This window comes from Amblyraja radiata, chromosome 6 (assembly GCF_010909765.2).
Source record: "Amblyraja radiata isolate CabotCenter1 chromosome 6, sAmbRad1.1.pri, whole genome shotgun sequence".
Classification (NCBI taxonomy): Eukaryota; Metazoa; Chordata; class Chondrichthyes; order Rajiformes; family Rajidae; genus Amblyraja; species Amblyraja radiata.
In genome coordinates, this window is record NC_045961.1 from 93418503 (window position 1) to 93445987 (window position 27485).

Below are 27485 nucleotides of genomic sequence, written 5' to 3' on the forward strand. Positions count from 1 at the left end.
ATCCCAGGAATCAGTCTGGTGAACCTTCTCTGCACTCCCTCTATGGCAATAATGTCCTTCCTCAGATTTGGAGACCAAAACTGTACGCAATACTCCAGGTGTGGTCTCACCAAGACCCTGTACAACTGCAGTAGAACCTCCCTGCTCCTATACTCAAATCCTTTTGCTATGAAAGCTAACATACCATTCGCTTTCTTCACTGCCTGCTGCACCTGCATGCCCACTTTCAATGACTGGTGTACCATGACACCCAGGTCTCGCTGCATCTCCCCTTTTCCTAGTCGGCCACCATTTAGATAATAGTCTGCTTTCCTGATAAAGCTCTCCTTTATTTTGAACTGCGGAATAGTTCAGTAGGGTTCCAGGATTTTGGCATTTTGTAGATAGAAAGACATAAATGTGTTTGTATTCCACGAATGATAAACAATTGCAAATTTAAAACATTAGCGGTATAACTCTACTAGAAAGGAGATGAGTAGGAATTCCTTCAGTCAGAGGTCGGTGAATCTCTGGGATTCATTGCCACAGATGGCTTTGGAGGCCAGGTCAATGGATATTTTTAAGGCAGCGGTTGACAGATTTTCGATTAGTACGGGTATCGGGAGTTATGGGGAGAACGCAGGAGATTGGGGTTGGGAGGGAAAGATAGATCTGTCATGATTGAATGGCGGAGGAGACTAGATGGGCTGAATGTCCTAATTCAGCTCCTAGGACTTATGAACTCTGGAGGCTTTGGCAAAAACATCAAGGTTATTGAGGGTACACAAAATTGCTGGGGAAACTCAGCGGGTGCAGCAGCATCTATGGAGCGAAGGAAATGGGCGACGTTTCGGGCCGAAACCCTTCTTCAGACTTATTGAGGAGTGCTGTTTGGTTTTAGAAGTCCGTTTGGATGAAATACTCTTCTGCTTCTTAGGTGGATGCAATAGATCTATGGGACTATTTTGCAGAACAGCAGGGCAATAATCCCTGGCAATCTGCTCATTATTTATCACTCGATTAATGTATCTAAACCACGACTTATCTGTCATTACCACATGAGGTGCTGGTGGAACTTGCTATCTACAAATTGGTTGCAATGCTCTTTATAATGGTGAGTGTTGAATTATGTTCATAAGTTGTAGGAGCAGAATTAGGCCATTCGGCCCATCAAGTCTACCCCGCCATTCAATCGTGGCTGATCTATCTTTCCCTTTCAACTCCATTCTCCTGCCTTCACTCCATTACCTCTGACACCCATACTAAGCAAGAATCTATCAATGTCCACCTTATATATATCCATTGACTTAGTCACCACAGCCTTTTGTGGCAAAGAATTCCACAGATTCACCACCCTCTGACTAAATAAATTCCACCTCATCTCTATTCTAAAGGTACGTCCTTTTATTCAGAGGCTATGGCCTCTGGTCCTAGACTCTCCCACTAGTGGAAACATCCTCTCCACATCCACTTGTAAAGTGTAATTAGCTGTGAAGTCCTTTGGGATGTTCTGAAAAAACTGTGAAAACACATTTGAGAAATGCAAGTCTCTCTCTCTCCACGAGTGAGAAGCAAAGTAAACCACTCCTGATCAAATAACTTTGGGCACCAGTATAAGACTATAGGAGAAAGGAATTTTCCATTACAGAAGTGCTCTGGAACCTGATTCTCCAGCCAGGTTTCCAAATCAAAATAAAATCGGTTTTGCCAGCAGGGCAGCTGCTTACGATGAAGAACGGTGAAGACCTTGACTGGGAGAGAGATCAAACATTTATCCTTCATTTAATATATCACAAAAAACAATGGATTTAAGCTACTATTTTGTCGTCCAACTTGATGCCATTAAAATGATCCGATCATCACTTTAGCCATCTCTTTACTCCCTTCACTATAGGTGTTTCCAGACTGTGGCATCTTCCATCTGCAGAGTGCACTGCATCAATTAACCTATTCCTTTTCTCCAGAGATGCTGCCTGACCCGCTGAGTTACTCCAACATTTTGTGTCTCATTTGTTGTCAATGCCAAATATTCCATGCACACAGACTTACAAGTTAGGAGCAGGAATAGGTAGCCTGGCTCCTCTACCCAGCTTCACCATTTAATAATAGTGTGCCCGATCTCTCTGTAACCTCAATCCACATTCCCATTTACCTCTGGGACCCTCCTATCTCCTTGCTGGTCAAGTATTAATCTACATCTGCCATCAAAACTATGCAAATACTCTGCTTCCACTGCTCTTTGTGGAATAAGTTTCCAAAGACATGATCCTCAGAGAAAAATCATTGCCACATCTGTGCCTTCGAGGGTGGCACGGTGGCACAGCGGTAGAGCTGCTGCCTTCCTTCGCCAGAGACCCAGGTTCGATCCTGACTGCGGGTGCTGTCTGTATGGAGTTTGCACGCTCTCCCAGTGACCTGGGTGGGTTTTCGCCAGGTGCTCTGGTTTCCTCCCACAATCCAAAGACGTGGAAGGGTTTGCAGGTTAATTGGCTCGGTATAGTTGTAAATTGTGCCTAGTGTGTGTAGGATAGTGCAAGTGTGCGGGGATCGCTGGTCGGCACGGAGCTGGCTGGCTGAAGGGCCTGATTCCCCGCTGTATCTCTAAACTAAACTAAAAAAAATGGCAACCTCGTATTTTTAAGCAACAATTCCCAATTCTAAATTCTCTCACGAGAGGCACCATCTTATCTACGGACACTCTTACAGGTTTCATGAGGTAGTAACCATATAACCATATAAAAATTACAGCACACGGAACGGCCATCTCGATCCTCTAGTCCGTGCCTACACATAATCTCCCTAGTCCATATACTGCGCTCAGACCATAACCCTCCATTCCGTTCCCATCCATTAACTATCCAATTTATTTTTAAGATAAAAACGAACCTGCCTCCACCAACCTCACGGAAGCTCATTCCACACAGCTACCACTCTCTGAGTAAAGAAGTTCCCCCTCATGTTCCCCTAAACTTCAGTCCCTTAATTCTCAAGTCATGTCCCCTTGTTGAATCTTCCCTACTCTCAGTGGAAAAGCTTTTCCACGTCAACTCTGTTCATTCTACAGACAGAGAAACATGATAATTAACACTGTATCCCCTCAAGGATCAAAGGAGAATTCCATTATTCCTCTGTCAAGTTGCTCCCTGATTATGTGTGCCTGAGCTGTATTAAAGTTATTGTATAGAAAGATGCTGCTCAGTTCATTCTCCCCTTGGGGGATAGAAACCATCTATCGAGGTTCATTCCAGGTACCATCTATACCGATTATTTTACCCTTGCAGAAACTGAGTCCAACCTTCAGCCACATGCTCTTCATTAACTGACAGCACAGAAATAAATCTCCCCGCTGAGCGAAAAAACAATAAATACCAATTCAGCATCACTTCCCCGAACTAGAGAGAAAATTGATTATTTTTTAAGTACAGTCCAAAATACAAGAAAGTTTTCGATACCTGTGCCCATAGTATAAAAACAACACATAGCCCCCGAGAAGCACCAGTCATAGGTCACAAGCAATCCAAAAACATTCTTCAGAGAGTAGTTGGAAAAGGTCTGGGGTTATTTAAATCATGCAATATTTTAGTTAGAAAAAAAAAATCCATCACAGCCCCATATTCTTACCCTTATGCCCCTGTCCCACCCGGGAAACCTGAACGGAAACCTCTGGAGACTTTGCACCCCACCCAAGGTTTCCGTGCGGTTCCCAGAGGTTGCAGGTGGTTGCAGGTAGTGGAAGCAGGTAGGGAGACTGACAAAAACCTCCGGGAACCGCACGGAAACCTTGGGTGGGGCGCAAAGTCTCCAGAGGTTTCCGTTCAGGTTTCCTAAGTGGGACAGGGGCATTACATGTAGATCCTGATTAATCTTTGGTCTTTATATTGTTTTGTTCAGATTGGGAATGTTCTTTTAGTTATTATACAAGATAAATAAGGTACTTAAAAAAAAAAAAAATTAGCCAAAAGCATCAATTTTCAATCTCCGTCAATTTCTTCTCCAAATTGCAAAGTGCGGCACGGTGGCACGACGGTAGAGTTGCTGCCTTACAGCGCCAGTGACCCAGGTTCGATCCTGACTACGATCCATTCTTTCTTCATTGTATTATCTATGAGTACTGCGTTTACAGGCCTGTTAAACTGCCGCAAGTAAGAACTTCATGGTTCTGTTTTCGGTACACATGACAATTAAACATTCCTGATTCTCTCTTGATTCCCTTGCCTGATCTGCTGATTTCTGGAGGTTTCACTCCAGGTTCCAGCACCAGCAATCTCTTGTGTCTCAATTAAACAGCTGAGTTTCCCCAATAAGGGAGGAAATCCCACATGGGTTGCAATGCTGATGGGGCCCTGTTGGTCTCCTCCTAATTTCTATCCTTTATATTTTCATTCCTCCAGTCAAGATTGTTCAATTAAATTTTACACTAAGTGTAGCAATTAGGGTGGCACGGTGGCGCAGTGGTAGAGTTGCTGCCTTACAGTGGCAGAGACCCGGGTTCGATCCTGACTACGGGTAAGTAAGTAAGTAAGTAAACTTTATTTATATAGCGCATTTTAAGACTGTCTGTGTGGAATTTGTACATTCTCTCCATGACCTGAGTGGGTTTTCTCCAGGATTTCGGGATTCCTCCCCCCCCCCCCCCCCCCTCCAAAGACATACAGATTCCTGGGTTAATTGGCCTGGTAGTAAATAAATTGTGGCTAGTGTGTGCAGGATAGTGTTAATATGCGGGGATCGCTGGTTGGTGCGGACTTGCTGGTTCCGTGCTCTATCTCTAAACTAAGTTAAAACAATGTGGGGAGGAATTCATTTCACAAAACAATTAATTTTAAACTCATGAGTTTATGGAATCATAACGCACACCAGAAGTGGATACAAGAAGTACTGGAATGGTTTTGATAGATTGTGTAATAATAATAATGGATGGGATTTATATAGCGCCTTTCTAATACTCAAGGCGCTTTACATCGCATTATTCATTCACTCCTCAGTCACACTCGGTGGTGGTAAGCTACTTCTGTAGCCACAGCTGCCCTGGGGCAGACTGACGGAAGCGTGGCTGCCAATCTGCGCCTACGGCCCCTCCGACCACCACCAATCACTCACACACATTCACACACAGGCAAAGGTGGGTGAAGTGTCTTGCCCAAGGACACAACGACAGTATGCACTCCAAGCGGGATTCGAACCGGCTACCTTCCGGTTGCCAGCCGAACACTTAGCCCATTGTGCCATCTGCCGTCCCAATGTGTAGGGATCCATTCCCTCTATCCAGAGATGCTGCCTGTCCCGTCGAGTTGCTCCAGCATTTGATGTCTATCTTTGGTATTGATGGATGCTTGATTGCCAACATAGACACAGATACCTGCATCCATACTGTAAGTCTGTACCATACCACACCAATTCCAGAGTATGGGGTACAATTTTGGTCGCCTAATTATAGGAAGGATGTCAACAAAATAGAAAGAGTACAGAGGAGATTTACTAGAATGTTGCCTGGGTTTCAGCAACTAAGTTACAGAGAAAGGTTGAACAAGTTAGGTCTTTATTCTTTGGAGCGCAGAAGGTTAAGGGGGGACTTGATAGAGGTCTTTAAAATGATGAGAGGGATAGACAGAGTTGACGTGGATAAGCTTTTCCCACTGAGAGTAGGGAAGATTCAAACAAGAGGACATGACTTCAGATTTAAGGGACAGAAGTTTAGGGGTAACATGAGGGGGAACTTCTTTACTCAGAGAGTGGTAGCTGTGTGGAATGAGCTTCCAGTGGAAGTGGTGGAGGCAGGTTCAATTTTATCATTTAAAAATAAATTGGATAGGTATATGGATGGGAAAGGAATGGAGGGTTATGGTCTGAGTGCAGGTAGATGGGACTAGGGGAACATAAGTGTTCGGCACAGACTTGTAAGGCCGAGATGGCCCGTTTCCGTGCTGTAATTGTTATATGGTTATATGGTTATATACCACAGCACACTGTGCATCCATCTTATTATCACACAAACCTGTCACAGGAGAAATGGATTCTTAAACCTTGTAGATGAATACCCACCCTCTTAGCGATGCATAGTGTTCGGAGTCCATCTGTAGCATACTGGTTTAGGTAATTCTGGGTCTTGCTCCGGATTTTCCTTGTACGTTTGCCAGCAGTGTCCTCTTCTGAGTTGAAAAGAGAAAGATCAGTCGAAATTTGCAAGATAATATAACATCGGGCTGCACAATTGCCAAGAAACTCTCAGGACATTGTAAAAATGATTAAAGATGCTTAGACAGGTCACCACAAATAACTTTTCAACAAAATTATCCTAGATGACAGTGTGCTATACAACCAAACAAATGACAACGTTCTTCTTGGATGAGGGTCATTAAATTTAGTGTTTTCTAGTTTAAGTTTTCGAGGCGGCATGGTGGCGCAGCGGTAGAATTCCTGCCTCACAGCATCAGAGACCCGGGTTCGATACTGACTATAGGTGCTGCCTGTACAGAGTTTGTACGTTCTTCCCGTGACTGCATGGGTTTTCTCCGCGATCTTCGGTTTCCTCCTACACTCCAAAGATGTAAAGGTTTGTAGGTTAATTGGCTTGGTAAAAATGTAAATTGTCCCTAGTGTATGTAGGATAGTGCTAGTGTGCGGGGATCGCAGATTCGGTGGGCCAAAGGGCCATGTTTCTGCGATATATCTCTAAACTAAACTAAACTAAAAACTAACGATACAGCATGAAAACTGGCCCTTTGGCCCACTGACTCCATGCCGACCAATGATCACCAGTACCCTAGTTATATGTTATATTCCAATTTCACATCCTACACACCAGGGGCAATTTATAGAAACCTAGTAACCTAAAACCGCACATCTTTGAAATGTGGGAGGAAACTGGAGAATCCGGAGAAAACCCAAGTGGTCAAGAGGAGATGGTCTCCCCACTCCATCTAAATTAGTCATACAGTTGCCATAGGAATTCCTTTATAACCTGAGGAATAGACCTTGCAGCACTGACAGTTCAGTTTAGTTTAGTTTAGAGATACAGCATGGAAACAGGCCCTTCGGCCCACCGATCCCCGCACATATAACTCTCCTACATACACTAGGGACAATCTTTACATTTATATCACACTTATTAACCTACAAACCCGTACGTCTTTGTGGGAGGAAACCGAAGATCTCTGATAAACCCCGCACGGTCACGGAGAGAACAAACTCCGTACAGATAGCACTCATGGTCGGGATCGAACCTGTGTCTCTGGTGCTGTAAGCGCGGTAAGTCAGCAACTTTACCGCGGCGCCACAGTGCCATTTTCTTGAGCGTCCCTTGGGAAAAACATTGCCGGTGCAGTTAGCTTATCTTGAGTATGTTTGTATCCTCTCTCACCTGCAGGCAATGCTCCACTTAGGCTGAGATGCCAAGTTCTCAAAGACCCAAGGGTTTTCAGGCAACAAAAATCTGCAACCCATAACACACAGGTATGATCCACACTGGATCAATCAAAATACCGTAATTAATACACTTATTTTTAGTTTAGTTTTGAGGGACGCACTGAGTCCGCACCAAACTGCGATCACCCCATACCATAGCACTATTCTACACACTAGGGACAAATTACAATCTTTATCGAAGCCAATTAACCTACAAACCTGTATGTCTTTGGAATGTGGGAGGAAACTGGAGCATCCAGAGAAAACCCACGCGGTCACAGGGAGGACGTACAAACTCCATACACACGGCACCCAGAGTCAGGATTGAAACCGGGTCTCTGGCGCTGTAAGGCAACAGCTCTACCGCTGTGCCACCGTGTCGCCCTGTGTACAAATATTTCACCATACCACCCTACTTGTACAAGTATTTCAAGCCGGATCATTTCGACGGAAGAATCGCCACATTAAGCATTGGTCGGCAGAATTGAAACCTCTTTACATCTTTCGAATTGAAAATGCATTTTTTTAAGTGTGGCTGAAAGAGCTGTCAGCACCAACACACAAAAAAAAAATCATCAGGCATTAAGGAGTTGAGTGTGGTCTTTTGGAGTGCTTCCAATTAGCTGGCTGATGCTCAGTTTAAAGTGTTGTCAATACAGCAATTTTTAATTTGGTTTTAGTGCTGTTCATGCAGCTTTTACTTCCAATGTTATAGATTGTACATCACTAATGCATGACTATTCTGATAAATGTTATGCTGCATTGACTCAAGTGAATCACAACAAATGATGGTGAGTTTTTCACATGCACAAGAAACTGCAGTTGCTGTAATCTTGAGCAAAAAACCCCCTTCACCTGTATCTACCTGTCACTTGCCAGGCTTTGTCCCACTCCCACCTCTCTTTTCCATCTTTCTCCTCCTACTCCTGTCAGTCTGAAGACAAACCCCTCCAAAATATCACCTGTCCATTCCCTTGCCACATGCTGCTGGGTTTCTCCAGCACTTTACGAGTGGTGAATCTGTGGAATTCATTGCCACAGATGGCCGTGGAGGCCAAGTCAATAGATATTTCTAAGACAGAGGCGGAGATTGATAGATTCTTGATTAGTACGGATGTCATGGGTTATGGGGAGGAGGCAGGAGAATGGGGTTGAGAGGGAAAGATCGATCAGGCATGATTGAATAGCGGAGTAGACTTGATGGGCCAAATGACCTAATTCTGCTCCTATCACTTATGAACCCATGGCAAGTATTTCTCAGGTCTTGCCACAATAGCATATTTAATTCATGAATGTTCTCTGCAGTCTTTTAAAAAAATATTTGGCAAAAACAGGGAATGTCAGGAAAAATAACATCGTGTGAATGTGTGTGAATGTGTGTGAGTGATTGGCGGTGGTCGGAGGGGCCGTAGGCGCAGATTGGCAGCCACGCTTCCGTCAGTCTGCCCCAGGGCAGCTGTGGCTACAGAAGTAGCTTACCACCACCGAGTGTGACTGAGGAGTGAATGAATAATGCGATGTAAAGCGCCTTGAGTATTAGAAAGGCGCTATATAAATCCCATCCATTATTATTATTATTATTATGCCTACCTCATGCAAAATGAATGAAAACTGATATGTTAGTTTAGAGATACAGTGGGGGAACAGGCCCTTCGGCCCACCGGGTCCATGCTGACCAGCGAACAACCCTGTTCACTTGCACTGTCCTGCACACTGGGACCAATTTACGGAAGCCAATTAATCTACAAACCAGCAAGTCTTTAGGATGTGGGAGAAAACTGGAGCACCCTGAAAAATACCCACACGGTCACAGGGAGAAAATGTAAACTGCGTACAGACAGCACCTGTAGTGTGGATCGAACACAGATCTCTGATGCTGTAAGACAGCAATGCCCCCGCTGCAACATTGTGCCACTCTATTTGATAATGGTAGCACAATTTAAAAAATCTCAATAGGTAGACATAAAATGCTGGAGTAACAGCGAGACAGGCAGCATCTCTGGACAGAAGGAATGGGTGACGTTTCGGGTCGAGAGCCTTCTTCTCCAGAGATACTGCCTGTCTCGCTGTTACTCCAGCATTTTGTGTCTATCTTTTAAATGTTGTTATAATTAGCTGGTTCACCCAATCTGCCCCCACTTCTAGGCTGATACTGAGGTCCCTTATCCCCCCTCTTGGCTATTCCAAGGGTGTTGTTGTCCTTCTTAGGGTGCTGTCTGACCCTGTCAACAACTACTTGGCTTCTGGGTTCCCTCTTAGAGTCATAGAGTCATAGAGTGATACAGTGTGGGAACAGGCCCTTCGGCCCAACTTGCCCACACCGGCCAACATGTCCGAGCTACACTAGTCCCACCTGCCTGCGCTTGGTCCATATGCCCCCAAACTTGTCCGATCCATGTATCTGTCTGTTTCTTAAACGTTGGGATAGTCCCAGCCTCAACTACCATCTCTGGCAGCTTGTTCCGTACACCCACCACCCTTTGTGTGACCCCTCTTGGGTCTCCATCCAGGGTCTCCATGCTGCTTTTCGGTTTGATCCCATGTTACCAGGGTGCTTGATCTCTGCCTCAGAAGGCAGTGGAGGCCAATTCACTGGATGCTTTCAAGAGAAGAGTTTTTGGCCTGTCCCACTTAAGCGATTTTTCAGCGGACTGCCGACAGTCACACACCGCGATGAACAGGAAGGTTGGCGCTGTAAAAAGACGGCTAAAGCACAGTCGTTTAAAAGAGGGGGGGAGAGGGGGGAGAAGGAGTGGAGACAACTTTTACGAAGCCAGAGATACACGGCTGTGAAGCTCGGCAGACATTAACATTACCGGTCGGTTAACTTTGGTTCTGGAAACTACTACTTACCTTTTTTTTACTCAATGAGCCAATGAAATTCACCGGTCCACACCGGCTACCACCTACGAGAACCTCCGAGAACCTTCGACCTCCTGGCAACTCACTAGGACCTCCTGGCGACCCACCTACGGCACGAGAATTCTCGCGACTCTCCTTGGCGGCTTCATTCTAGTCATCGTTAATTTATCAACATGTTGAAAAATTTGCGGTGACCATAATGAGGCCGCGACTAGTTCCCAGAATGCGGGAACTCCTCACGACCATAAAGGCGAGTCCCTGGCAACCAGCCGGCAACCACCCGCAAACATGTGGCGACCTAAAAAGTCGCCTAAAAAGTCGCCTAAGTGGGACAGGTCCATTAGATAGAGCTCTTAAAGATAGCGGAGTCAGGGGATATGGGGAGAAGGCAGGAATGGGGTACTGATTGTGGATGATCAGCCATGATTACAGTGAATGGTGGTGCTGGCTCGAAAGGCCGGATGGCCAATTGGCTATTGTCATTTTGGTTGCTCCCAGGGTCTCAGGTCTTGATCCCGGATTCTCTGGTCATCTGTGGCCTTGCTCTCAGATATCTCCAAGCCTTGCCATCGGCCCATCCCACCCCACTGCCAACTCTTCCTTTCTAAAGCAGTATCCCTGCCCGAAACTAATCATGCTTCTGAGTCATAGCAAAGAACCGCTGTGCACCCAGGGATGGTGAATCTGTGGATTTATTTGCCACAGAAGGCTGTGGAGGCCGCGGTGGATATTTTTGAGGCAGAGATAGATCGATTCTTGATTAGTACGGGCATCAGAGGTTATGGGGAGAAGGCAGGAGAATGGGGTTAGTAGGGAGAGATAGATAGAAACATAGAAAATAGATGCAGGAGTAGGCCATTCGGCCCTTCGAGCCTGCACCGCCATTCAATATGATCATGGCTGATCATCCAAATCAATATCCCATACCTGCCTTCTCTCCATACCCCCTGATCCCTTTAGCCACAAGGGCCACATCTAACTCCCTCTTAAATCTAGCCAATGAACTGGCCTCAACTACCTTCTGTGGCAGAGAATTCCACAGAATCACCACTCTCTGTGTAAAAAATGATTTTCTCATCTAGGTCCTAAAAGACTACCCTCTTATCCTTAAACTGTGACCCCTTGTTCTGGACTTCCCCAACATCGGGAAGAATCTTCCTGCATCTAGCCTGTCCAACCCCTTAAGAATTATGTAAGTTTCTATAAGATCTTCTAAATTCCAGCGTGTACAAGCCGAGTCTATCCAGTCTTTCTTCATATGAAAGTCCTGACATCCCAGGAATCAGTCTGGTGAACCTTCTCTGTACTCCCTCTATTGCAAGAATGTCTTTCCTCAGATTAGAAGACAAAAACTGTACGCAATACTCCAGGTGTGGTCTCACCAAGACCCTGTACAACTGCATGATCAGCCATGATTGAATGGTGGAGCAAATTAGATGGGCCGAATGGCTTAATTCTACCCCTGACCCTAATGGCCTTATGTGTGTTGAGAATAAAGGGTGAGTGCTAATATTAAATAACGCCACGAGCATGATTTAATGGGAAGGTTTAAATGTTTGAAAATGGTATAAAAACTATTTATGTTATCTAGGCTGACCCAAGGAACAAAGAACTTTGCTGACATTTACTGCAAACTACTGCAAACAATTATGCCCTGCTACTTTTCTGCCTTGTTTGGACCTCAGTTGAAGTTTAGGCAATGACGAATCTTCTGTTTCTTTCTGGCGATCTTGCAGTCGTGAAGTTGCCATGATGCAGGTACTGCAGGCAGTGAAGAAAGCGAATGGCATGTTGGCCTTTATAACAAGAGGAATCGAATATAGGAGCAAAGAGGTCCTTCTGCAGTTGTACAGAGCCCTAGTGAGACCACACCTGGAGTATTGTGTGCACTTTTGGTCCCCTAATTTGAGGAAGGACATTCTTGCTATTGAGGGAGTGCAGGTAGGTTAGGTTATTCCTGGGATGGAGGGACTGTCATATGCTGAGAGAATGGAGCAGCTGGGCTTGTGCACTCTGGAGTTTAGAAGGATGAGAGGGTATCTCATTGAAACATATAAGATTATTAAGGGTTTGGACACGCTAGAGGCAGGAAACCTGTTCCCGATGTTGGGGGAGTCCAGAACCAGGGGCCACAGTTTAAGAATAAGGAGTAAGCCATTTAGAATGGAGACGAGGACACACTTTTTCTCACAGAGAGTGGTGAGTCTGTGGAATTCTCTGCCTCAGAGGGCGGTGGAGGCAGGTTCTCTGGATGATTTCAACAGAGAGCTGGATAGGGCTCTAAAAAATAGGGGAGTCAGGGGATATGGGGAGAAGGCAGGAACTGATTGGGGATGATCAGCCATGATCACATTGAATGGCTGTGCTGGCTCAAAGGGCCGAATGGCCTACTCCTGCACCTATTGTCTATTGTATATTTCAAGATGCTTCTTTTCTCACTGTTCTAACCATTAACCATCGGTGTTGGTGTGATCAGTTAAATCATTCGTGGATCAGATTTATTTAACTCAATTAACACCGTGTGTCCCCCCCCCCCCTGTTCCCCACCCCCATCCAGTAAAGGTTAATTTGTGCAAGAATCAAACAAAGTGTTGGAGGAACTCAGCGGGTCAGGCAGCATCCATTAAGGTAAGCGGCCAGGCTATGTTTTGGGTTGGGAACCTTCTTCAGATTGTTGAGGAAAAGAGAGGAAGCCAACCAAACATTTTCAGCAGGGATGATGATCAATGTTCCTCCATTCCAATGAGATGTCAGCAACCTAATACATTAGCACATTCTCTCCCCACGGATGACTAATGGGCCTGTCCCACTTTTTCGGCGACTACCCGGCACCCGTCATCGGTCGTTGCAAGTCGGCGAAAATATTCAACATGTTGAAAATTTAGCGGCGACCAGAAAGATGCTACGACTCTTTGGGCGACTGAGGAGACTACTCACGACCATACAGGCGGCACCTTGGTGACATGTCGCGGGGTGAAGCCTGTATGGTCATGAGTAGTCACCCAAAGAGTTGTACCTTGTTCCATTGCCTGCTGACCAACGTCTCAGGCAGCATATTGGCTATATTTAAGAGGGAGTTAGATGTGGCCCTTGTGGCTAAAGGGATCAGGGGGTATGGAGAGAAAGCAGGTACGGGATGCTGAGTTGGATGATCAGCCATGATCATATTGAATGGCGGTGCAGGCTCGAAGGGCCGAATGGCCTACTCCTGCACATATTTTCTATGTTTCTATGTTTCTATGTCTCTCTCGTCCAGTTGGCGCCCTCGATCATCAGTCGCACTCCCACTGTCTCGCGGAAAGCAGAGATTATATAAATAGAAATTTAGAAGATAATAGAAATTTTTTCATGGAATTTCAAAATCCAGATTACAAAACATGGGGGGGGGGGGAATTGTCCCCCACCTCTCAAAACCAGGAGGGGATGTGCCCACTGTTCCCCCCACCCACCCTCCCCGGGATTTCCGCCCATCCCGCCCTGGATGGCAGGCATCAAATCACGTGTTCACAGAAGGTAGACAAAAATCCTTGCATGTCTCACCCGTTGAGTTTCTCCAGCATTTTTGTTTACCTTCGATTTTTCCAGCATCTGCAGTTCTTTCTTAAATGTGTTCACAGAAGGTGCGCGGCCGTGCTGGCGGCTTTGCGCAGGATGCGGTACGGCGAGAGCTCGTCCGCGCTCGGCGGGTCGGATGATTATGGGGGAAAAAAATCCGCCTGCGGGCCGGATGATTTCGGGTAATGAGGGCCGTAGGTTGCCGACCCCTGGTTTAGAGATACAGCGCGGAAACAGGCCCTTCGGCCCACTGGGTTCGCGCCGACTAGCGATCCCCGCACATTAACGCTATCCTTCACCCACTAGGGACAATTACCAAGAAAATTAACCTACAAACCTGTACGTCTTTGGAGTGTGGGAGGAAACCGAAACGCAGATCACGGGGAGATGCGTACAAACTCCGTACAGACAGCACCCGTAGTCGGGATCGAACCCGACCACGCCACCATGACCGCGATCTCTGGAGAGAAGGAATGGGTGATGCTGACTGGCTCGCTGAGTTACTCCAGCATTTTGTGTCTGGTTGTCGGTGTAAACCAGCATCTGCAGTTCCTTGCTACATATTCCGTTTTCCACATTCAGGCTCTGACAAGGAAATGTGAATTTATATCTTCACTTAAAACTGGTGCATTTTACTGGATGCAGAGTGAATGTTTATCATTGCAGAGAGTTTGCCAACATTCAGCTCTCATGGAGTTATGGGATAAATAACTTGCCTCAGTTTGTATTTTCAGGCTATGAATACTATGCTTTTTTATTTCCCTTTTCTCCCGGCAGTCCCTCGGGCTGGAGGGTGACTTGCTTCCACACCGATTCCATGAGTCTGAGATAATTAATAAGGGAACCGCAGACTCCTCCAGACATGGGTCAGGAAGTAGCTGCAAGTGAAGTGGCTTTGTGAGGTGGTGCTCTCCTACCGCTGCTTAATAAGGGCTTTGCTCTCGATTCGATGTGGTCAATCCTAGCCTGATCGCACTGTTATGCCCCTGTCCCACTTTGGCGATTTCTTTAGGCGACTAAGCTGTCGCCACATGGTCGCCGGGGTGTCGCCTGTATGGTCGTGAGTCGTCTCCTCAGTCGTCCAAAGAATCGTGGCGTTTTTCTGGTCGCCGCTGGATTTTGAAATGCTTAAAACCTTTCGGCAACAGTCAGCGACAGTGGGCGTAGCTTGACTTCTCCTGACATAGGTGCTGTCGTAGGTTGTCGCCAGGATGATGTAGGTTGTCGACGGTGCTGACTTTGATGAATTCCATTGGCAACAACCTACGTCAACTGGCGACAGGTACCGGCGACTGAACTGTCTTACCTTGTCGTATCTTGTGGACGTAGGTTGACCCCATTCTCCTGCCTTCTCCCGTAACCTCTGACTCCTGTACTAATCAAGAATTTATCTATCTCTGCCTTAAAAATATTCATTCACTTGGCCTCCACAGCCTCTGTTCCATGTACGCACCCACCCTCTGTATGAAAACGTTGCACCTCAGGCCCTTTTTAAGTCTTTCACCTCTCGCATTAAACCTGTGCCCTCTAATTTTTGATTCCCCAACTCCAGGAGATAGCTCTGTTCATCTCACCTATGCCCCTCCTGATTTTATATGCGTCTATAAGGTTGTGGAGAGTGGGCAGGTGCTATAGACCTGCACGGGAAGCCAGACGCTCCCACCCCCATGAGTCTCGGGCAGATGGGGCTCGTCAGCCTGGGAAGGCAGTCCATCTAGGAGAGGGAAAACTCTGATTCCAAACCTCCACTGCCTTGTGGCCATATCCAGTCATGGAAAAGGCTCCATTAGTAAACCTCAAGAAAATCCAGAGTCGGAGCCCCTAAGGCAGTTCGTCGTTGTCTACAACCTCGCTCTGGCAGCTCCTGCAATGGCGCTGGTGCCAAACTGTAACGGCCCTGCTGTTCCTTTGGATCGATCAGCGATGTGGAGAGGGGGGACGTGCTGCATGGGCAACAGCCTGTCCTCCATATGACATCGCCCAGGCTTGCATCCGACCACACATTACACACCTGCAAACTAGGATGCATCACCCATGGTCAGTCATGACCGAAGGGGGTCTACTAATAAGGTTGTCCCTCAGCTTCCTGTGCGACAAAAAATAAAGATGCAGTCTCTCCAGCCTCTTAATGTAGCTCAAACCATCAAGACCCATTAACAACCTCACATGAATGAAAGCAGAGCATTGTCCCTTCTCCCGATGAGCAGCTAGAATAATTCAATTGGTGCTGTCAAGCACAGACTGTTCTGCTGCTGAGCTGAATCCATTTCATTACGTTTCTGTGTTATGATTGCGATTACTGTCCGAGATGTCGACTGGGTTGACTCAAACGTTTTAAAATTAAAGCAAAAACTACAGATTAGAGACACCAGAAACAAAAACAGAAAATGGCGTGGCACGGTGGCGCAGCGGTAGAGTTGCTGCCTTACAGCACCAGAGACCCGGGTTCGATCCTGACTATGGGCGCTGTCTGTACGTTCTCCCCATGACCTGCGTAGGTTTTCTCCGGGATCTCCAGTTTCCTCCCACACTCCAAAGACATACAGGTTTGTAGGTTAATTGGCTTTGGTAAAGATTGGAAATTGTCCCTAGTGTGTGCAGGATAGTGTTAGTGTGCGGGGATCGCTGGTCGGGACAAAAGGCCTGTTTCCCTGCTGTATCTCTAAACTAAACTAAACTACAATGGGAGAAACACTCAACTGGTTGGGCAGTATCCATGGAGAGAGAAAAAACAGTATGTTTTAATGCCGCACAGCTTCAGTGATCTAGGTTCAATACTGACTTCAGGAGCTGGTCTGTGTGGAGTCTGAACGTTACTCCTGTCACCAAATGGGTTTTCTATGGATGAATCGGTTTCCACCCACATCCCAAAGACTTGCTGGCAAGATAATTTACCACTGTCGATTACCCCTTGTGAAGATGGGAGACTGTTAATGGGCATGTGAGAGAGAATAACATATATGGGACTGATGGGATTGTTCTGAAAGCCGGAATAAAGTCCTCGGGCTGAATGGACTCCTCGATCGTGACACAATTTAGGCAAAGTCAAAGTCCAGTTCAATGAGCCTTTATCAGAACTGGTTTCTCTTTTTATCTTCGATCAGACGTTTGACTGATTTCACTGTTGATGGCCCTTTGAACAAGGCAATTGTCAATAAAAAGTGGGCAGCACAGTGGCATGGTACAGATGCTTTTTCACAATGTTCCGTGTTCAATCCTAACCTCCGATGCTGTCTGCGTGGAGTTTGAACGTTCTCTCTGTGTCTGTGTGCGATCCGTCCAGGTGCTCGGGTTTCCTCCAACATCCCAAAGATGTGTGTGTTGGTAGATTAATCACCTAATAGGAATTGCCGCGAGCGTAAAGATTAGTGTGGGAGGGGTTTTGGTTGACGAGAAAGTGGGGACAATTTTATTTAAATGGGATTGGTATGGATTAGTGTAAATGGGTGTGTAATGGTCTGCACAGACTCAGTGGGCTGAAGGGCCAGTTTCTGTAACTATGTATCTTCTGAATGGTCATTCCATAGACTATGGGGCGGCCTGATTCACCTCTACCCCATTGCGGACATTGGACTTTGGCTGTGGAACTGCGCTACCGCTACAATGTTGACAAAAAATATTCTGCGCACTGCATCTTCCCCTTTACTATTATTTGTACTTGAGTTTGACTTGAATGTATAGAATTATTTGAGCTGATTGTGTAAATATGCTCCTAAAGCATACCCCCCATAAGGGCCTGTCCCACGAGCATGCGACTGCATTCAACAAGCGCGACCAAACCAGAAGCGGGGGCTGCGCGAAGGTCGAGTGAGTGACATGAAGTTCAAGCGAAGTCCGCGGGAAGTTCGCGCGTGACGTAAGGCGTCGAGGCGGTGCGTACGGCGTCGAGGCGGCTGCGGGCCAGCAGGCCGTTGCCGCGCGGAATTTTTGAACACGGTCAGTTTTTCGGAGCCCCGCGCGATGCCGGGACCAGTTCCGCACAACTCCACACGGCTCCGGCGATCGAAGTGGGACCGGCCCCGCGAGGCCGTACGGCTCAAGCGACCACGTTAGGTCGCGCTTGCCGCATGGAATCGCATGCTGGTGGGACAGGCCCTTTAGTCTAGTTCAGTAAAACACTGAGTCAAGCACAGGACCACTAAACGTTATATTTTTGAACGAACAACGAATCCCCTGTATGAAACCTAAACCACCGCGAGTTCGATCCTTGTCTCTGCCTGGCCAAGCCCTTCAGCCTTGTGCAAGCAGACACTACCAAAAGGTCACGCAATCCCAAGCGCCCTTCCAGAAGATCGACAACGGACCTAGTGGGGGCCACCTTTTATAGGTCTTCGAACCCTGCGGGGCCGAACTACATAGGGGCGGCTCCCCTACAAGCCAATCACTCATATCGATTACATTACAGTATTATTGACAGTTCCCCAACCCAATTACAAAGAGTCCCAATACAATGTTTCTACGGAAGCTTCTGGAAAGTAGTTAACTGAGGCTCTCATAGCCGCCCCTGACATCTGCACCATCGAGGTGACTCCCCTCCATCTCAGCACTGATTACCTCATTTCTTTATTCAATACCACTTGCTCTTCCATCCTGGATTCTGTTGCTCCTCTTAAAATGAAAAAGCCTAAGCCTAAATGCTGGCCCTGACTCAATGACACCACCAGAGCCCTAGAGAGTGCAGAAAATCCGAACGCAAGTACAAATGTGATAAGCTTCAAATTTCCTTTGAACTTCTGAGAAACAATCTTCTCGAATACCAGGAAGCAGCAAAGCCTGCGAGAACACAATACTTTTCCGACCTTATTTCCAAAAACGCCCATAACTCCAAGGTCCTTTTTAGTACCATTACCTCTGTCATATGTCCTGCCCCCAGTACCAGCTTAGCTGGCTCCCCTGCCAAGTGCGAAGAATTCGCTACATTTTTCACCAGCAAAGTTAACAACACCAGATCGAATATTTCCCCTCCCACCCGTGACCTAGCTGTCTCATTGGTCTGTTCTTCAAAATTAGACTGTTTCCAACCCGTTACTCTACCCTCCCTTGTAAAACTGGTCACCACCATGAAACCTGCTACCTGCCCCCTCGACACTGTCCCCTCTGCCCTTCTGAAGGATGTCATTGCAATAGCCGATCCCAGCATCCTCGCCATCATCAACAGTTCTCTGGCCACTGGCACTGTACCTACCTGCTTCAAGCATGCGGTGGTCCAGCGCCTCCTGAAAAAACCTAACCTAGACCCCACCCTGCCTAGCAACTACAGACCTATTTCCAAACTGCCCTTCCTTTCAAAAGTCCTTGAAAAGGTGATTTTAAGTCAACTTATGCCTTACCTTCATCAAAATGCCATCCTGGAAACTTTCCAATCAGGTTTCAGGGCCCACCACAGCACAGAGTCTGCCTTGTTGAAGGTACATAACGACCTACTGCACACCATTGACTCCGGCGACTGTGCAATCCTGCTCCTTCTCGACCTCAACGCAGCATTTGATACAGTCGACCACACCATCCTAATTGGACCGTCTCCGGTATGGGGTTAGTATTGATGGCACTGCCCTGAGCTGGTTCGTCTCCTACCTCAAAGATAGGAGTTTCTCTACAAACATAGGCAACACTTTCTCCTCCCCAGCTAGCCTCTGCTGTGGGGTTCCACAAGGCTCCAACCTAGGCCCCATTCTCTTCTCCCTGTATATGCTCCCCTTTGGCCAAGTCATTCAAAGGCACGGCATTTCCTTCCACTGCTATGCAGACGATACACAACTCTATCTCCCCCTGAAACCCAACAACCGATTTAATCTTCTCACCTTTATCCGCAGCCTCGAGGATATAAAGTGTTGGATGGCCCGGAACTTCCTCCAACTAGTAAGAGTAAGTCTGAGGTCATCCTACTCGGCCCCTCGGACTCAACCAAAATGATAGCAGGCAGCCTTGGAAGCCTTACCCCACTACTCAAACCTCACGTCAAAAACCTTGGCGTGATATTTGACTCCGCGTTGAAATTTGACCAACAAGTCAATGCCGTGGTAAAAGCTAGCTTCTTCCAGCTTCGGACGATAGCTAAAATAAAACCATTCCTCCAATTTGACGACCTCGAAAAGATCATCCACTCATTTATCTCCTCCCGCCTCGATTACTGCAACTCCCTTTACACTGGCATCAGCCAATCATCCCTGTCCCGCCTACAATTGGTCCAAAACGCCGCAGTGCGACTCCTGACGGGCATCCGAAAAATGGACCACATCATCCCGATCCTGGCCTCTCTCCACTGGCTCCCTGTGCGGTTCCAAATCAATTTCAAGCTCCTTCTTTATGTCTACAAAGAATACTCCACCTTGCCCCCACCTACATCAAAAATCTGCTTACCCACCATACCACCTCCAAGTCCCTCAGTTTGGCCGACTTGGGGTTACTGACTATCCCGCGGTCTAGGCATAAGCTCAGGGGCGACTGCGCTTTTGCGGCTGCAGCTCCTAGACTATGGAACAGCATCCCTCTTCCCATCAGAACTGCCCCCTCCATCGACTCCTTTAAGTCTAGACTTAAAACTTATTTCTACTCTCAAGCCTTTCTTGAGGTCCTGTGTACGTATGCATCTATGTATATATTGTTGATCTATGCACCACTCTATGTAGCACGTTAGTACCTGCACTGATGTAAAGCACTTTGGTCAACGAGAGTTGTTTTTTAAATGTGCTATAGAAATAAAATTGACTTGACTTGACTTGAACTTAACTGAATAATGCAACATTTTCCCTGGCAGTACAAACAATTCAGCCAGGGCGTCACACTTCAACCAATCATCAAACAGCAGTACAACTGTCCTGCAACAATACCTTTGCAGCTATCCAATCAAGACAATGCACCTACAACACCTTGGAGTTTCTTTGCAGAGTCCTCATACATTTTTAACAATTGGGAGGACATCTGGACCTCACCTTATCTGATATATCGATCTGGGACCTAGACTTCCAGGCACCAGCTCGCAGCTTGTGGCTTCTTACAGAAAAAGTCTAAGAGGCCTTGCAGATGCATAAATCCATTATTTTATTTTAGCTTGGTTTTGGCCAGGATTTGCAATTGGATAGCACGAAAAACAAAGCTTTTCACTGTATATGAGTACACGTGACAATAATAAGTCTATGGGTCAAAATGAAAAATCCTTGTACATCAGCTGGGTGGGAATCATGTCTATTCCTGCAACAATATCAATAGGCCAGGCATCCAAACACTAGAAACCATTGCAATCCCATATCTTAATCCACCTCTGATCTGCAATACAAAAAAATGTGTAGATCCATTTTGCTGAAAGGAGTAATGATGGCCAGAGAAAACATACAGGCTTGCTTCTAATCCCTCAGATTGGCCGAATTGGCCAACTCTCGGACACCTCCTCCTACTTACCCTTGGACCATGACCCCACTGACGAGCACCAGGCCACCATATCTAGCACCATCACCGACTTCATCAATTCCCACGCCCTGCCCGACCAAGCTTCCAACCTCATCGTTCCCCAGCCCCGCACGGCCCGTTTTTACCTTCTCCCCAAAATTCACAAACCCGGCTCTCCCTGCAGACCCATTGTCTCTGCTTGTTCGTGCCCCACCGAACTCATCTCCACATACCTTGACTCCATACTAACCCCCTTGGTCAAATTCCTTCCCACCTATGTTCTAGACACCTCAGACACTCTCCGCCGCCTCTGCGCATTCCACTCTCTAGGCCCTCACCCCCTCATCTTCACCATGGATGTCCGGTCACTCTACACCTCCATCCCCCACCAGGATGGCCTCAAAGCCCTCCGGTTCTTCCTCGACCAGAGGAGCAACCTATACCCAGCCATTGACACTCTCCTCCGCCTAGCGGAGTTGGTCCTCACCCTCAACAACTTTACGTTTGACTCCTCCCATTTCCTCCAAACACAAGGCGTAGCTATGGGCACACGCATGGGCCCCAGCTACGCCTGCCTCTTTGTCGGGTACGTTGAACAATCCTTGTTCGAGACGCACCAGGGCCACATCCCCGACCTCTACCTCCGTTACATTGACGACTGCTTTGGGGCCACCTCCTGCACCCACACACAACGGACGGACTTCATCCACTTCACCACCAACTTCCATCCGGCACTCCAATACACCTGGACCATTTCCGACACTTCCCTATCATTCCTTGACCTCACCATCTACATCGCAGGGGACAGACTTCTGACCGACATACACTACAAACCCACTGACTCACATGGCTATCTGGACTACGCGTCTTCCCACCCTGCCCCCTGTAAAGACTCCATCCCCTACTCCCAATTCCTCCGCTTACGCCGCATCTGCTCCCAGGATGAGACGTTCCACACCAGGGCATCGGAAATGTCCTCGTTCTTCAGGGAACGGGGATTCCCCTCCGCCACCATAGATGAGGCTCGCACCAGGGTCTCATCCATACCCTGCAACACTGCTCTCTCTCCCCATCCCCGCACTCGCAACAAGGGCAGAGTCCCCCTAGTCCTCACCTTTCACCCCACCAGCCGGCAAATACAACAAATAATCCTCCGCCATTTCCGCCACCTCCAACGTGACCCCACCACTCGCCACATCTTCCCATCTCCCCCTATGTCTGCCTTCCGCAAAGACCGCTCCCTCCGCAACTCCCTTGTCAATTCTTCCCTTCCCTCCCGTACCACCCCCTCCCCGGGCACTTTCCGTTGCAACCGCCAGAAATGCAACACCTGTCCCTTCACCTCCCCCCTCGACTCCATTCAAGGTCCCAAGCAGTCGTTCCAGGTGCGACAAAGGTTCACCTGTATCTCCTCCAACCTCATCTACTGCATCCGCTGCTCTAGATGTCAGCTGATTTACATCGGGGAGACTAAGCGGAGGTTGGGCGATCGTTTCGCCGAACACCTCCGCTCAGTCCGCAATAACCTACCTGAACTCCCGGTGGCTCAGCACTTCAACTCCCCCTCCCATTCCCAATCCGACCTCTCTGTCCTGGGTCTCCTCCATTGCCAGAGTGAGCAACACCGGAAATTGGAGGAACAGCACCTCATATTCCGCCTGGGTAGGTTACGTCCGGATGGCATGAACGTTGAATTCTCCCAGTTTTGCTAGCCCTTGCTGTCTCCTCCCCTTCCTTAACCCTCGAGCTGTCTCCTCCCACCCTCCCATCCCCCCGCCCTCGGGCTCCTCCTCCTCCCTTTTTCCTTCCTTCTCCCCCCCCACCCCCCATCAGTCTGAAGAAGGGTTTCGGCCCGAAACGTCGCCTATTTCCTTCGCTCCATAGATGCTGCTGCACCCGCTGAGTTTCTCCAGCATTTTTGTGTACCTTGCTTCTAATCATCGTTGCTACTGACAACTGTACACAGGGACATTTCAGGCAGTCTCAAAAGGTTGTGTGTTGTTAGGACATTCAATAAATCAAATTTCCTGTGAAATGCGAAAGTGACTGTTCCTATACATCCTCCTCTATGCCAGAACGTCTAAGCTATCAGGCTTACAACCTTACAACTAGCTTACAACCTGGTATGAATATTAATTTCCTTAACTTCAAGTAACCCCTGCATCCCCTCTCTCTCCGTCCCTCCCCCACCCAAGTCGTTGTACAAGGTTCAAAGTCGGCTTGTTGAGTCTCATTGTCTGCAGCTCGTTTTCACCCAGCACACAGCTGACAATGACCCGTTTCCTTTATCGTCATTACTTTTTGGCACATCTTTCATTCATTTGTTCTACATCTCTCCACATCATCGTATATGTCTCTCGTTTCCCTTTCCCCTGACTCTCCATCTGAAAAAGGGTCTCGACTCAAAATGTCACCCATTCCTATTCTCCAGAGATTCTGTCTGACCTGCTGAGTTACTCCAGCTTTTTGCATCTATTTTCAGACTAGTACAGACTGCATTGTCAGAGTAACAACTTTGCTTCGAGGCAGTGATTATGTTCAAAAGATTTGAAGCCACCATAATCACTTGACAGATGGTGGCCTTTGCATTGTTCAGCATAGCTGTCAACAAAAAAACCTGTGGTGACATTGCCCTGCATAAGCATTATCGAGAGAAGAGAAAAACCTTGGCGGACTATGCTGACTCAAGTCTAGGGCCAGACCCAGGAATAGAAGGTCAGGAATCAGTATTAAGTACATTATTTATTATCCTCATGGGGTGGCAGGCAATGGCTTACACAGGAAGCTATTTATTATCTGTGAAAAAGAACCAAGTCAAGGGTCAAGGGTGTTTTATGGTCACATGTCCCCAAAATGGAACATCCATTCTCCATGCAATGTAATTGTCACCCGGTGCTGAAATGATGTAAACCAGTTCTGCTGTTGTGGAGCCAATAATGCTTTGAATTGGGAGGGAGGTTTACTCTATGGCATTTTTTCATTTAGTTTAGATTAGTTTAGAGATACAGGTGGAAACAGGCCCTTTGGCCCACCGAGTCCGCACCGACCAGCGATCCCCGCACACTAACACTATCCTACACACGCTAGGGACAATTTTACATTTATACCAAGCCAATTAACCTATGAAAGCGTACGCTTTTGGAGTGCGGGAGGAATGCTTTCTGTTCTGGGCCTCCTCCATTGTCAGAGTGAGGCCCAGCGCAAATTGGAGGAACAGCAACTCATATTTCGCTTTTGCACCTTACACCCCAGTGGTATGAACATTGACATCTCTAACTTCAAGTAGCCTGTGGTTTCCCTCTCTCTCAATCCCCTCCTGTTTCCCAGTTCTCCTACCAGTCATACTGTCTCTGACTACATTTTATCTCTGTACTGCCCACTCCCCTAACAACCTCGACCCGAAGCGTCACCCATTCCTGGTCTCCAGAGATTTGGTCCATATCCCTCCAAACCTGTCCTAACCATGTACCTGTCTAACTGTTTTTGAACGTTGGGATAGTCCCAGCCTCAACTACCTCCTCCAGCAGCTTGTTTCATACACCCACCACCCTTTGTGTGAAAAAGTTATCCCTCAGATTCCTATTAAATCTTTTCACCTTCACATTAAACCTATGTCTGCGATTCACCTACTCTGGCCCAGAAACTGTGCATCTACCCGATCTATTCCGCTTATGATTTTCTACACCTCTATAGGATCATGATACACCTCTAAAAGATCACCTTGTCGACTCTTGGTTTACATAAATACTCTGCCCCGCTCTGTAATAAAGTATATTTATGTCCACCTTTAAATAAGGAGACAAACACTGTAATATTTCCTATGAGGTTTCACTATAGCTCCATATACTTGAAGCATGGTCTTTCTCCTTTCTCTCAGCGGGTCAGACTCTGGAGAAAAGGAATAGGATATATTTCGGGTCGAGACCATTCTTCAGACCATCAAACTTTCTCAGTTCTGATCAAAGGTCTTTGTCCTAAAATGTTGATTGGGGTTCTATCACCACAAATGCTGAATGAACTGAATTTTTTCAGCATTTTATTCAATTTGTTGTCAAATTATGTTTTGTACTAGTGTCAATTTTCACTCTCATGTGATTCATGCATAATTCCATGCACAACGTGTGTAACGTGTGCAATTTATGCGTAATTTGTGTGTAATTTGCATGTGATTTTGCATGTAATTTGTGTGTGATCAGTGCGCAATTGGTGCATCATTTTTGCGTCATTTTCGTGTGACGTGCATAAGTTGTGCACAATTTGCGTGCTTGTGCAAAATTTGTGCATGATTTATGTTGTGCATATTTCGTGTATGTGCTTGTCATGTAGCTGCATACAAATGTTTCATTATACCTGTCAATAAACTCGACTTCATTTTAGACTCCCAAAATCTTTAACTTTTCTTTGTTATTTTCTGTTACTCCCTGCTTTTGTGATCAAATCCCTTTGCAATAAACAATAAGATTGTTTTGCCTTTCCTGCTTACAACCATTCTGTGTTTATACATTTCCCCTAAACGCTTGGGTGAGCCCTTAACAGTGAGCCCATGACTCCTGGCTTCACCCCATTCCGAGGAAACATTCCTCTCAACATCCACTCTATTAATGATTCCCAAAACCTTTAAGATTGCAACATGGCAACCCCTCGTTCTTTGGTTAGTACATAGAGCATTAGAATTATATCTCCAAATATTGTCCTAGTTTGCTACCATTGGTAATCAGGAAAACAACCCATACAAATTAGCTGGAATAATTGAACAATTGTTGAACCCAGGTACAAATTAGCTGTAACTGAACGCTGGGCAATTCACCATCAGCAATGGCAGCCTCGCCAACGGTCTGTCTGTCTTTTCATATTTTTTGTTATTTTTAGTGTGTTTTAAAAGGTATGTGTTAATGTTCTCTGGTTTGTTTTATGTGCGGGGGAAACGTTTTTCAATCTCTTACCTTGCCGGAGATGCAAATGTTTTCCGGATCGTATCTCCGGCCACTCTGTGGCCTAACATCATGGAGCCGTGGGCTTACCATCAGACCCTGCGATCCCTTGCCTGGGGTCGGTGCTCCTGTGGATTTCACCATCGAGGAGCTCGCAGTCTCGGGTAGAGGCTGATGTCGGGAAGCTCCAAAGTCGCAAGAGGTTCGACCAGCCCCGACCCGGGTTCTGATCCCCCTGTGCAGGGAGCTGAGATCCCACTAATGCGGGAGCTTGATCGTCCCGATGCGGAGGGCCAGACCGCTGGCTATGGGAGCCAAGATCGTCCCGTCAACGGAAGGCTCGACAGGCCCCGGACCGCGGGAGGACAAAGAAGGGAAGAGATTGACCCTTATTTTACGCCTTCCATCACAGTGAGGAATGTGGAGGAGTCACTGTGGTGGATGTTTATGTTAAAACTTATTTTGTGTGTTTTGTTGTTTTTTATTGGTATGACTGTATGGCAAATCAAATTCCTCGTATGTTGCAAAACATACCTGGTTAATAAAGTATGATAAAGAATACATTGCTGTGTTGCTACGCCAAAATTCTTGGAGAAACTCTAGTCCATCTTGTAACATTTGCATTCTGTTCCAGTTGAACACAATATTTAGAATAATTAAAAAATAAAGAAATAATGATCAACATCAAGGAATGGTTACAAAAGGAACAGCCCTTCAGTTGCACCCTCCAATACCTAAGCTATTACTATTTGTTGGATTCATGGGAGGTGGGCTTGGAGAGGAGGATGCTCCTCAAACTGCGGAGCATCTTGGACAATACAGTTCACCCCCTCCATGACACACTGGTCAACTTGAGGAGTACCTTCAACAACAGACTGGTTCCACCAAGATGCAGGACGGAACGCCACAGGAGATCCTTCTTCCCGGCATCTATCAAACTGTACAACTCCTCCCCCTTCTATCATGGGTTGGACTGTGACTGACTCCCCTCCCCAATCTTCCCTCCTAGGGTAAATAAAGTTCTATCATATCGTATTCAACTATACTCGGTTTCAATTCAATCCCAATATACTTTTCTATCCTTGTTGCCTTCTTAGGGTCTCATGCACTCTAAGGTCTTCCCGATTGCTAGCTGTAGAAGGTACCTTTTCTATCAATGAAGACATGTTCTAAAATCTTCAAAAGACAAAAAATGCCATTGTGCACTTTTATGTTTAGAAATTAGACCCACTATCGCCTTTTTTACTGTAACTTAAGGGCCTGTCCCACTTGGCCGTCATTTGCACGCCATTTACGCGACCTGCCAGCGTGTGGGTAGCGTGTGGGTAGCGCGTGGGTAGCGCGGGACGGGCACACTCGACCCGAAAC

At 46.8% G+C, this 27485-nt stretch overlaps 1 protein-coding gene across 4 annotated transcripts in view; it reads right to left on the reverse strand.

Moving 5' to 3' along the window:
- atp10a (ATPase phospholipid transporting 10A (putative)) overlaps positions 1 to 27485 on the reverse strand; it is a 434067-nt gene that overhangs the window by 50013 nt on the left and 356569 nt on the right. For all 4 annotated transcript variants that reach the window (XM_033023252.1, XM_033023255.1, XM_033023254.1 and 1 more), the window contains one exon: positions 6022 to 6128. In XM_033023252.1, coding sequence (XP_032879143.1) covers positions 6022 to 6128 — 107 coding nt within the window. The remainder of the gene's footprint in view (positions 1 to 6021; positions 6129 to 27485) is intronic.